Genomic DNA, 12441 nt, shown 5'->3' with positions numbered 1-12441 from the left:
TTTCTACCACTTATCCTCACTAGGTGGCCAGCCAATCACAGGGCACATATAGACAAACAACCATTCACACTCACATTCATACCTATGGACAATTTGGAGTCGCTAATTAACCTAGCATGTTTTTGGAATGTGGGAGGAAACCGGAGTACCCGGAGAAAACCCACGCATGCACGGGGAGAACATACAAACTCCACACAGAGATGACCGAGGGTGGGGAAAGACAAAATAAGAAGCCAAAAAGTTACCACTTCCACACAAAATAGGAGAACTCATTAATTCATTCATTTTCTACCGCTTATCCTCACGAGGGTCGCGGGGGGTTGCTGGAGCCTATCCCAGCTGTCTTCTTCGGGCGAGAGGCGAGGTACACCCTGGACTGGTGGCCAGCCAATCACAGGGCACATATAGACAAACAACCATTCACACTCACATTCATACCTATGGACAATTTGGGGTTGCTAATTAACCTAGCATGTTTTTGGAATGTGGGAGGAAACCGGAGTACCCGGAGAAAACCCACGCATGCACGGGGAGAACATGCAAACTCCACACAGAGATGACCGAGGGTGGGGAAAGACAAAATAAGAAGCCAAAAAGTTACCACTTCCACACAAAATAGGAGAACTCATTAATTCATTCATTTTCTACCGCTTATCCTCACGAGGGTCGCGGGGGGTTGCTGGAGCCTATCCCAGCTGTCTTCTTCGGGCGAGAGGCGAGGTACACCCTGGACTGGTGGCCAGCCAATCACAGGGCACATATAGACAAACAACCATTCACACTCACATTCATACCTATGGACAATTTGGGGTAGTTAATTAACCTAGCATTTTTTTTGTGGGAATGTGGGAGGAAACCGGAGTACCCGGAGAAAACCCACGCATGCAAACTCCACACAGATATAGCCGAGGGTGGGATTGAACTCCGGTCTCCTAGCTCCTAGAGGTCTGCGCGCTAACCACTCGACCACCGTGCAGCCTATATCTATACTCATATATTCTAAATATTTAATTTGTATACTTTATATTCATCCATACGTTCAAGGTCTCTATGATGTATCTATCGATATGATTTATCGCTCAGCGTATATGTGCTGTATATTTCAGATGTACTCGATCAGATGCCTGCCCACAGTGGCTCACCGAGAGCAACGTGAAGAAGATGGAGTGGAGGACATGACACAACTGGAGTAATAATGGCACAATACCAATATTTATCAACTACCGTATAGATAAGAAATACTACACTTAGCTTGAGCACAAAAATGTTATTTTACAATATACTGTATGTCATTTTGTTGTTGCTTTCTTCAGGGAAATGCATGAAGATGCTGTCCTTCGCAATCTGAGGAAAAGGTTCGAACGGGAGTTTATTTACGTAAGTATGCGTTCATAAGTCGTGAGATTTCAAAACATAAACTCCAATTATGTTTATTTGTGCCTCTCAGACATACATAGGTAGCATTGTGGTTTCCGTCAACCCTTATAAGATGTACAACATCTATGGGACAGACATGGTGCTGCAGTACAAGGGACACTCTCTGGGCGAGAACCCCCCGTAAGTCGTGATCTTTGTTCCGGACTATTTTCTAAATCGTATTTAGAAATATTTAAATGCTATTTAATGTTTTTTCTTTTCTTCAGACATTTATTTGCTATAGCAAACGCTGCTTATTCCAAGATGATTGATGCCAAACATAACCAGGTGATAATAATCAGGTAAGAGGCTCACTCCTATTCAGAATTCTTGACGACTGACTGATTTATAGAAGAGTAAATATTAATTTTTGGCCAGAATTAAGCATTTTTCAAGCATAAAAAGGGATAAATGAGCTAAATAAAAGTATTCAAACATGTTTTGATATGTAGTTTTCTTCACTGGTCACTTGGGGTCAGCAGGAGAGGCTTAATGTCCAGGGGTCGGCAACCTGCGGCTCCAGAGCCGCATGTGGCACTTCAGCCTCTTTGTTGTGGCTCCCTTGCTTGAATATTTTTAAACACCCGAGTGAGGAAAATGTATGTTTTTTGTAACAAGTTTTTTAAAAATCCAACTTTGTGTGAGAACCACGAATGCATCATGCTTATGTAATGTTTACTTTTTTTCAGTGGGGAGAGCGGTTCTGGGAAAACAGAGGCCACCAAACTAGTCCTTCGCTACCTTGTAGCTTTACATCACACAAGTAATCTTGCCCAACAGGTGTGTAACCCACTGTCACACACACACACACACACACACACACACACACACACACGTCCTTATATTAATAATGACAAATGTCCATGTGTGTTTTTTCCTTCCTGTCTGGGTGCAGATTGAGGTAGTGAGGTTCCTTTGCTGTGTACTTTATCATCATTATCATTATTATCATCATACTCATCTTTCAGTAGCGTTGTTGTGTTTTTGCTGTGTTGTAGCATCATGCATTAGCACAAAAAATAATATTAATATGCATTTTTCAATGTATTCATTGATGTTGACGTGTTTGAATGGCCACCAGATACTTGAGGCCGCTCCTCTGCTGGAGTCTTTTGGAAATGCCAAAACTGTACGCAACGATAACTCCAGTCGCTTCGGGAAACACATGGAAGTCTTTCTGGAGGAGTGAGTACGAGTATGAAACGTAATAAAAAAAAAAAATAAAACAAATTTGCTTCAAGCTCAGCTTTACTTGGTTAAAACTGCGCTTTCCCGTTTCTTAGCGGTGTGATCAACGGTGCCATAACGTCTCAGTATCTTCTGGAAAAGTCTCGCATCGTCTTCCAGGTGATGCATTCAAACGCATATTTGATATGACTTCATTTCATACCCTGTTTATGGAATTTATTGTCCCGTCAGGCCAAAGATGAGAGGAACTATCACATATTCTACGAGATGCTGGCAGGTCTTCCGTCACAGCAGAAGCAGACCTTCTACCTTCAGGAGGCTGAGACCTACTATTACCTCAACCAGGTGGGCAGCACTCTGGAGCGACATCTGGAGATCTTTCTCAGGCTTAACCCAGGTTCTTAACCCACTTAGGGAGGGGATTGTGGGATCGCAGGAAAAGATGATGCAGAAGACTTCCAGCGTCTGCTCGCCGCCATGGAGATTCTTCATTTCAGTGCAGACGACCAGTCGGCCATCTTTAGAGTTCTGTCTTCCATACTGCATCTGGGCAACGTCTACTTTCAGAAATATCAGGTACTACTTCCACGGAGGTTGCCTATACATGTATATGTGGAAATACGGGGTAATAACTACAAAAGCAATCTTCACTCGCTAAATGTACTGCAAAAAAAGGCCAGTAAGGATAATTCATAATGCCGCCAATTCAAGAAACAATACAAGCAGTTGATGTTTGCTAAATACAAGGATGAAGAGTCTTGAACCAGTCATGATGTGCTATATATATCACTATATTGATACTTACTATGGTACACATTATGTCATTGGATGCTCATATCACCTTGTACTTTGGTACGTGACAAAAAAAAAAAAAATTAAAATACATAAATAAATAAATAAAAATTCATCAAATTAAGTACAAAAAAATAAAATTAAAATAAATTAAAATTATATTAGGAAAACAGGAAGTGAACAAATGTAACAGTTACTGATTTGTTGAATTTGAATTACAATTAAATAAAATTAAGTATTAAATTAATCCAAATTACTATTAAATAAAATTAAAATAAAACAGTAAAAAGAAATGTATTAATTAAATAAAATTAAAATACATTTAAATTATATTAGGAAATCAGGAAGTGAACAAAAAATAAATTAAAAAATAAAAATGTATAAAATTAAGTTTAAAGAAATTAATTAAAATTAAAATAAATTAAAATTGTATTAGGAAAACAGGAAGTGAACAAATGTAACAGTTACTGATTTGTTGAATTTGAATTACAATTAAATAAAATTAAGTATTAAATTAATCCAAATTACTATTAAATAAAATTAAAATAAAACAGTAAAAAGAAATTTATTAATTAAATAAAATTAAAATACATTTAAATTATATTAGGAAATCAGGAAGTGAACAAAAAATAAATTAAAAAATAAAAATGTATAAAATTAAGTTTAAAGAAATTAATTAAAATTAAAATAAATTAAAATTGTATTAGGAAAGCAGGAAGTGAGCAAATCTAACAGGTTCTGATTGTAAAAGTACCAGATGGAGGGGTAGGGTTTAATATGCTTTGCTTCTTCCTACTCCTTTTGGACATGTGGAACTGGGAACTGATTATGGGATGGCACTCAATAATCTAATACGTATTCAAATGAAATGAAACCATTACCATTACCATGTAGTGAAATGACTACTTGGATCCACGGGGATCTGTACCTAATGATTTGACTCTTCTTCCTGCACTGCAGGCCGACGGCCAGGAGGTGGCGACAGTGGTGAGCGCCCAGGAGATCAGGGTGGTAGCTGAGCTGTTGCAGATCTCTCCGGAAGGCCTTCAGAAAGCCATCACCTACAAAGTCACGGTCAGTGTTGATGTGTGTGTGTGTGCGTGTCACCATTTTGCCAAATAATGTTCTCATGCAATGTTCGCTCTCATTGCGCCACTGATAAACGATGGAGAGCCTTTGTGTTCTCCTCCTTGGCTCTGCGTGCTCCTCTAGCTTCTCATGTAAAGTATCTGACCTCTGACCACTTAGTCTTACGTTATTCATTCACTCATTCACTGTGGTAATTCACTCTGGTAACTAAATCACTGTGGAATCACAGAGCCGTTGCATGTTAACTACTCATTATGTAACTGTAGTGACACTCTATTACTACACACACACACACACACACACACACACATAAAAGGAAGTGCTTGTACAGTGTGGGTTGTTTACTGTAATGCGCCACACTTCTTGGATCTGGTTAATGGCTGGAATGGAACAAACCTGTGATTTATTTTTGGTTTGTTTATGTTTGTTGCTCTTGGAGAATTATACAAAAATAAATTAACACATTGATATCCACTCAGCTTTAATGTAAAGGCTGAAACCGAGATCCCTAAAACGATTGGTGATTCCCATTAAATACATTAGCTGCCTCTTTTTTTTTTTTTAGCTTTTTTTTTTATATCTTTTGAATGCACAGAAGATAGAAAGACGTGTGTTCATGTCCCAGATAAGGATTGTGGCTAATTGTTTATTAATATTTTTTTTAATTATTAAATTAATTTTTATTATATATTTTTTGTGGCAAAATTAGAACAGAAATATTTACAGTTTGCTTAAATATGCATTTAATTTACTAATAAAGAATCATTGGTTTAACGTAGCGGCACGGCGGGTGAGTGGTCAGACCTCACAGCTAGGAGACCAGGGTTCAATTCCACCCTCGGCCATCTCTGTGTGGAGTTTGCATGTTCTCCCCGTGCATGCGTGGGTTTTCTCCGGGTACTCCGGTTTCCTCCCACATTCCAAAAACATGCTAGGTTAATTAGCGACTCCAAATTGTCCAAATTGTCCATAGGTATGAATGTGAGTGTGAATGGTTGTTTGTCTATATGTGCCCTGTGATTGGCTGGCCACCAGTCCAGGGTGTACCCCGCCTCTCGCCTGAAAAAGACAGCTGGGATAGGCTCCAGCACACACAACCCTCGTGAGGAAAAGCGGAAAAAAATGAATGAATGATATCCACTCATCTTTAATGTAAAGGCTGAAACCAAGATCCCTCAAACGATTGGTGATTCCCATTACGTACATTCTTAGTTGCCTCTTTTTTTTTTTTAGCTCTTTTTATATCTTTTGAATGCACAGAAGAGAGAAAGACATGTGTTCATGTCTCAGATAAGAATTATGGCTTATTAATTTATATATTTTTATTTTTATTAAATTAATTTTTATTATTTTATTATAATTTTTGTGGCAAATTTAGAACAGAAATATTTACAGTTTGCTTAAATATGCATTTAATTTACTAATAAAGAATCATTGGTTCAACGTAAGGCTGCACGGTGGTGGAGTGGTTAGCACACAGCTAGAAGACCCTCGTGATGATAAGCGGTAGAACATGAATGAATGAATGGTTTAAAGTACTGTACCTACTCTGTACATACTGTATGTACATGGTGTGGACGCGACTTTCCAGCCATGACACCCTTCTGTCTTCTTCACAGGAGACGATGAGGGACAAGATTTACACCCCACTGACTGTGGAAAGCGCTGTAGATGCCAGGTTATATACACCATTTTGTGTTTTTGCGTTCCAATTAACTCACGTCATTCAGTCACCAACTAAAATGAATATCAGTGACCCCTATCTTCTGTCTGATTGGTTGAATCCGTTTCTACCATCCCGACTGCAGAGATGCTGTTGCCAAGATCTTGTACTCGCTGCTCTTTCACTGGTTAACGGAGAGGATCAACACTCAGGTGTATCCTCACCAACACGCCCTCTCCATCTCCATCCTGGACATTTACGGATTTGAGGTAGCACTTTGTCGTAGTACTTTGTAGTACTGCAACTTTTCCTCACCGCGTGTGTGTTTGTGTGTCACGACAGGATCTAACATACAACAGCTTTGAGCAACTCTGCATCAACTACGCCAACGAGTACCTGCAGTTCTTCTTTAATAAGATCATTTTCAGGGAGGAACAGGTGAGCCGTTTGCATCGGTTTATTAAGTATTAGTATACTACTATGATTACTTCTATGATCCCAATACAGGAGGAGTACAGCAGGGAGCAAATACCCTGGCAGGATATTCTCTTTAATGACAACCAACCCTGCATCGACCTCATCGCCGCAAAGCCTCATGGGATACTGAGAATTCTGGATGACCAGTGCTGCTTCCCACAGGTTAGCGAAACACTGCTAGCATATTTGCTAACCATTTCCTATTCCTATGTTCCATGTTTATAACTTAGAATACAATATTCTATATCCTGTAAAATGGCTGGTACTGGAGGGATTCATTCATTCATTCATTTTCTACCGCTTTTCTTCACGAGAGTGCTGGAGCCTATCCCAGCTGTCTTTGGGCGAGAGGCGGGGTACACCCTGGACTGGTGTCCAGCCAATCACAGGGCACATATAGTAGACAAACAACCATTCACACTCACATTCATACCTATGGACAATTTGGAGTCGCTAATTAATCTAGCATGTTTTTTGGAATGTTGGAGGAAACCGGAGTACCCGGAGAAAACCCACGTATGCACGGGGAGAACATGCAAACTCCACACAGAGATGACCGAGGGTGGGGAAAGACAAAATAAGAAGCCAAAAAGTTACCACTTCCACACAAAATAGGAGGAGAACTAATTCATTCATTCATTCATTTTCTACCGCTTATCCTCACGAGGGTCACGGGGGGTGCTGGAGCCTATCCCAGCTGTCTTCTTCGGGCGAGAGGCGGGGGTACACCCTGGACTGGTGGCCAGCCAATCACAGGGCACATATAGACAAACAACCATTCACACTCACATTTTGGAGTCGCCAATTAACCTAGCATGTTTTTGGAATGTGGGAGGAAACCGGAGTCCCCGGAGAAAAACCACGCATGCACGGGGAGAACATGCAAACTCCACACAGAGATGGAATTGAATCCCGGTCTCCTAGCTGTGAGGTCTGCGCGCTAACCACTCGATCACCGTGCAGCCCTACTGGAGTGATGTCTTTTTAAAAATGTATAGGATTAAATGAGTGTACACGTGTACATTTCCAATGATAATCACCTTACCTGCGAACAGGCGACGGATCACACTTTTCTCCAAAAGTGTCACTATCACCACGGCAACAACCCACTGTACGTGAAGCCAAAGATGCCCCTCCCCGAGTTCAGCATCAAGCATTTTGCTGGACGTGTCAGCTATCAGGTATATTAGGCACTATTAGGTTCCACCCACAATGATGTGTACCAGGGGGGCCTTCTCTCTAACAACGCAGGTGTACAAGTTCCTGGATAAAAACTACGACCAGGTCCGTCAAGATGTCCTGGACTTGTTCATACAGAGCAGGAACAAGGTGAGGAGCATGTTTTTGATGAACATTTACCCGCGCTGGAACTCGCTCTTATTTCTCGCATGTGTCCAGATGGTGTCGAATCTTTTCCTGGACCACGCAGGGGTCATGGGTCAGCAGAAAGGAGGTCACACGCGCAACAGCAGCACCGTCACCAGGAAGTATCAAGCATCCACCGTGAGCAGCAAGTTCCAGCAGTCGCTGCTCGAGCTGGTGGACAAGATGGAGAGGTGCACAAATCAAGAATGGCGGCAATCATATTTCATGCTGATTTGTGTCACTTTTCTTCCTCCATATCAGGTGCAACCCCTTTTTTGTGCGCTGCATTAAGCCAAATAACACAAAGGTAGTTCAAACATGGCCTGCTAATGCCACATCGTATGCTGCCATTCATCACAAGTTGTGTTCACAGCATCCAGGTGCGTTTGAGGACGACTTGGTCAAAGGTCAGCTGCGACACTCGGGTATCATGGAGACCATCAGGATCCGTAAAGAAGGATACCCTGTCAGGATGCCATTCTCTGTCTTCCTGTTTAGGTAAAAGACGCTTTTATTTGGTTATTTTTGTTCAAAAGATACTCAACCAAACCTAATTAATAATGATCGCTATTTGCAACTACTGTATGTCCAACTTTCACTGTATTTTAAAAACAGAAAATTTATTTAATTTAAAATTAATGACCAGACACGATTATGAGCTCCAAATGTACTGAAAATGTAAATAAAACTAAAAGATGCCACACGTCTGAAAATATATTTGCCCGTCACTAGTCTCTAGTGGCAAAACAGTGGAATGACACTTTTACTGTGTTGACTAGCAATGACGGGTTGCGTTAAAAACACCACGTAATTTAATGTTCTGAGTGTATTGTTTGGGATTTTGGAGCTTAAATAAGTGCATCAAATTATACTTTCGCATTAAAATTTACGAAGTGGGTGGGGAAGAAGATCCATCTTTTGTTTTTCTTGGTCTTCTTGCATATTTAGACGATATGGTAGGAGTTCCGAGTGTCCATGAATGCACCTCGGACGAGTGTGTTGAGAATGAGGAAGTGGTGGTCGGAGATAAATATACGGTGATAAAAAAGCGTCAAATTGTGGCTCCGTTCACCATCAAAACAAACATGCGTGGGTTATCATGATGCGCATGCGCTAATTGTTTTTGAAAGCCCTATTAAGTATACTATACTGTTTTTTTTTAAGTATACTGGGAAACACTTCCTGGTTCCCAGCGTGCTCTGCGGCACCGTCGATGTAATTAGCTCTTCAGTTTGTAGTTTTAAGTCGCATAGTTGTTCGTTGTTGTTCTGCTCAACCAGTGAGAATGTCTTGTCTGTTTTCATTTGTCTGTTGCGTTATGTTGGCTATGTTTATGGCTGTGTTGTGTGTCGAAAGCTAGCTTGCGTGGGTCATCATGATGCGCATGCGCTAATTGTTTTTGAAAGCCCTATTAAGTATACTATACTGTAGCACTTCCCGGTTCCCAGCGTGCTTTGCGGCACCTGTTTTGTTTGTCTGTTGCGTAATGCTGGCTATGTTTATGGCTGTGTTGTGTGTCGAATGCGAGCTTTGTTCTTCCGCTTTTTAAATAAAGTTTCAAGGTCCTTGAGCGCCACAATACTTTTTGCACACGTTTCAGTTAAGGACTCAGCATTTTAACATGCTATTAGTGGTATAATAGTATAGTATATAAATATATTTGTGTCAAATTCACACAAAAAAATTCTGAGTTTTAAATACCAAATACAGCCCATACTTAAACATAAGCTTGGCATACTTACTGCGTGTAGTATAGTGTACAGTGCATTTTTTGTTTAGTGGCGTCCGCACGCCATTTCCAAATGAATGAATGCATCCTATTACGTCTGTGTGTCATCAGATACAAATCCCTGGTGGGAATTCAGCATCTTCCAGCAGCAAATGGAGCCAATTGCGTGACGCTACTGGGTAAACTGTGTCCTCTCACACCAGGAGACTACCATGTGGGGGTCACAAAGGTCAGTTGTGAGACTCTTTTATGACATTCTACTTCCTTTTGAGGCCCGCTAACTATATACTACGTTATTGCAGTTGTTTGTGAAGGAGGCCATCTACCAGTTGCTGGAGTGCAAGCGCGAGCGCAGCCGCCAGCTTGCGGCGCTCACCCTGCAGCGTTCCGCTCGCATGTACTTTGTCAGGAAACGCTACGTGGAGTTACGCGACGTGATCATCAGGCTGCAGGCGCATTGCAGAGGCTTTCTCACAAGGTGGGCTGCTGCAAACACAGCTATTGATTCATTCAATGTTTTTTTTTTTTTGCTAAGTAGGCAACATGCTGCATTACACAGACAGTCCCGTTATAATGTGTTTACGAGTTAAATCTCTTTGAAGTGGAAGCACTGATTCTTGTTTTCCATCCTTCAGACGGCACTATGTGAAAATGAGAAGCAGCCTGGTTCGTTTCCGATCCCTCGTCCACTTATACGTCAGCCGTAAACGATACGTCAAGGTATCCGACATATATATATGTATCGCAACGGTTGTGCTTTTCAACTCTCTACACGCCGATGATTGTTGTCATCTACTGCGCAGATGAGGGTGGCGGCCCAGAGAAAAGCCGAGGAGGAAATGAAGAAGAGAGAGATGGTACGTTCACATGCCTCCACACGCTATTGCACCTTCTGAGAAGACAATTAAGCCGAGTGTCACCGTTCTATTAGGATCTGATGAAGAGGGAGGTGGTGAATGTTACACACTTGGTGATCCCGGCGGAGCTCGGTACTCTCCTTCAAGCAGCAGCAGGTCTGTATGCTGTATGCTGTGTGTCTGTACTTAGGACTTTATTATACTTACATACGACCGGTATCTTATCGTCTCTCAGTCAGGAGAGAGTTGCACTACGACTGCTTGGCTTTGCTCCAGGCTCCTCATATCCAGGAGTCCTCCTCCAGTCAACTCACTCTGCCTCTGGACATCAACAATTACCCTTTCTACCGCTACGTGCTGAGCTACTTCAGAGTACGTTCATTCTATTTCACTTGCGTAGAACATTCATTCATTCATTCATTTTCTACCGCTTTTCCTCACGAGGGTCGCGTGCTGGAGGGTGCTGGAGCCTATCCCAGCTGTCTTCGGGCGTAAGGCGGGGTACACCCTGGACTGGTCGCCAGTCAATCACAGGGCACATATAGACAAACAACCATTCACACTCACATTCATACCTATGGACAATTTGGAGTCGCTAATTAACCTAGCATGTTTTTGGAATGTGGGAGGAAACCGGAGTACCCGGAGAAAACCCACTCATGCACGGGGAGAACATGCAAACTCCACACAGAGATGCCCGAGGGTGGGATTGAACCCTGGTCTCCTAGCTGTGAGGTCTGCGCGCTAACCCCTAGACCACCGTGCCACCCTTACGTAGAACAGTGGTTCTCAAAACAAAAATTGTACATAACAAATGATCTGAGCCTGATCAAATGAGCCAACGCAACACGCTCAGACAGGAGGTCATCGGAACTTGCAGTGTGACTGGAACCCGCAAGGCATGCTGGGCAACCTAGCGGTAGCTACTCTTTTCCGTATGCTACTCAGTCGCTCGGACGGCCAAACCAGTTGACAACCACGCGGAATGCAGAGTAACGTAGAATATTATACATATTTTTGCTGCAGTTTTGTAGTTTTATTTTATTAGGGGCGGCACGGCGGGCGAGTGGTTAGCGCGCACACCTCACAGCTGGGAGACCAGGGTTCAATTCTACATGCAAACTCCACACAGAGATGACCGAGGGTGGGGAAAGACAAAATAAGAAGCCAAAAGGGTACCACTTCCACACAAAATAGGAGGAGAACTCATTCATTAATTCATTCATTTTCTACCGCTTATCCTCACGAGGGTCGCGGCTGGTGCTGGAGCCTATCCCAGCTGTCTTCTTCGGGCAAGAGGCGGGGTACACCCTGGACTGGTGGCCAGCCAATCACAGGGCACATATAGACAAACAACCATTCACACTCACATTCATACCTATGGACAATTTGGAGTCGCCAATTAACCTAGCATGTTTTTGGAATGGGGGAGAACTCCACACAGAGATGGCCGAGGGTGGAATTGAACCCTGGTCTCGTAGCTGTGAGGTCTACCCGCTAACCACTTCACCGCCATCCCATGGTGAGGGATCACTTCTTGTCACAGAATGTGAGATATACAGTGTTATGTTCCATGCAGCACACCGATTCACACATGTGCATGTGCCTTGCTCGTGGGCACCTCTTACAGTGTGTGAACAGCCAACTAGCTTCTAGTTGTGAGTTTATATATATATATATATATATTTAACATTTTATGCCTTCCTGAAAGATTTTGTAATTCCATTTCTTGTGGTAGGAACCCAAGTTTGGGATGTTAACGGCACCCTTGGAGACGCCTCTCACCTGCGTGGATGAGAACCTGAAGGGAGAAGCTCTGCAGCTTTTCAACATGGTAGGTAAACATTAATAATAATAACGGATCC

The 12441-nt window shown here is 42.2% G+C and overlaps 1 protein-coding gene across 3 annotated transcripts in view; it reads left to right on the top strand.

The window, feature by feature from the left end:
* Nucleotides 1–12441, top strand: part of myo15aa (myosin XVAa) — a 56735-nt gene that overhangs the window by 13347 nt on the left and 30947 nt on the right. For all 3 annotated transcript variants that reach the window (XR_009119685.1, XM_058050348.1, XM_058050347.1), the window contains 26 exons: nt 1107–1189; nt 1314–1377; nt 1448–1557; nt 1644–1718; nt 2106–2196; nt 2498–2601; nt 2700–2763; nt 2836–2949; nt 3019–3180; nt 4357–4470; nt 6105–6163; nt 6294–6417; nt 6491–6586; nt 6656–6787; nt 7681–7806; nt 7877–7954; nt 8024–8181; nt 8252–8297; nt 8364–8488; nt 9831–9948; nt 10022–10197; nt 10355–10439; nt 10523–10576; nt 10651–10732; nt 10812–10948; nt 12315–12410. Coding sequence is in view for 2 of the 3 variants with exons in the window: in XM_058050348.1 (XP_057906331.1) it covers nt 1107–1189; nt 1314–1377; nt 1448–1557; nt 1644–1718; nt 2106–2196; nt 2498–2601; nt 2700–2763; nt 2836–2949; nt 3019–3180; nt 4357–4470; nt 6105–6163; nt 6294–6417; nt 6491–6586; nt 6656–6787; nt 7681–7806; nt 7877–7954; nt 8024–8181; nt 8252–8297; nt 8364–8488; nt 9831–9948; nt 10022–10197; nt 10355–10439; nt 10523–10576; nt 10651–10732; nt 10812–10948; nt 12315–12410 (2673 nt within the window). In the remaining variant the exon portion in view is untranslated. The remainder of the gene's footprint in view (nt 1–1106; nt 1190–1313; nt 1378–1447; nt 1558–1643; nt 1719–2105; nt 2197–2497; nt 2602–2699; nt 2764–2835; nt 2950–3018; nt 3181–4356; nt 4471–6104; nt 6164–6293; nt 6418–6490; nt 6587–6655; nt 6788–7680; nt 7807–7876; nt 7955–8023; nt 8182–8251; nt 8298–8363; nt 8489–9830; nt 9949–10021; nt 10198–10354; nt 10440–10522; nt 10577–10650; nt 10733–10811; nt 10949–12314; nt 12411–12441) is intronic.

The sequence above is a fragment of the Doryrhamphus excisus genome, chromosome 15, assembly GCF_030265055.1.
Source record: "Doryrhamphus excisus isolate RoL2022-K1 chromosome 15, RoL_Dexc_1.0, whole genome shotgun sequence".
In the NCBI taxonomy this organism is placed as follows: Eukaryota; Metazoa; Chordata; class Actinopteri; order Syngnathiformes; family Syngnathidae; genus Doryrhamphus; species Doryrhamphus excisus.
The sequence above is the reverse complement of the archived record's forward strand: the minus strand, read 5'-3'. Positions and strand labels throughout refer to the sequence as shown.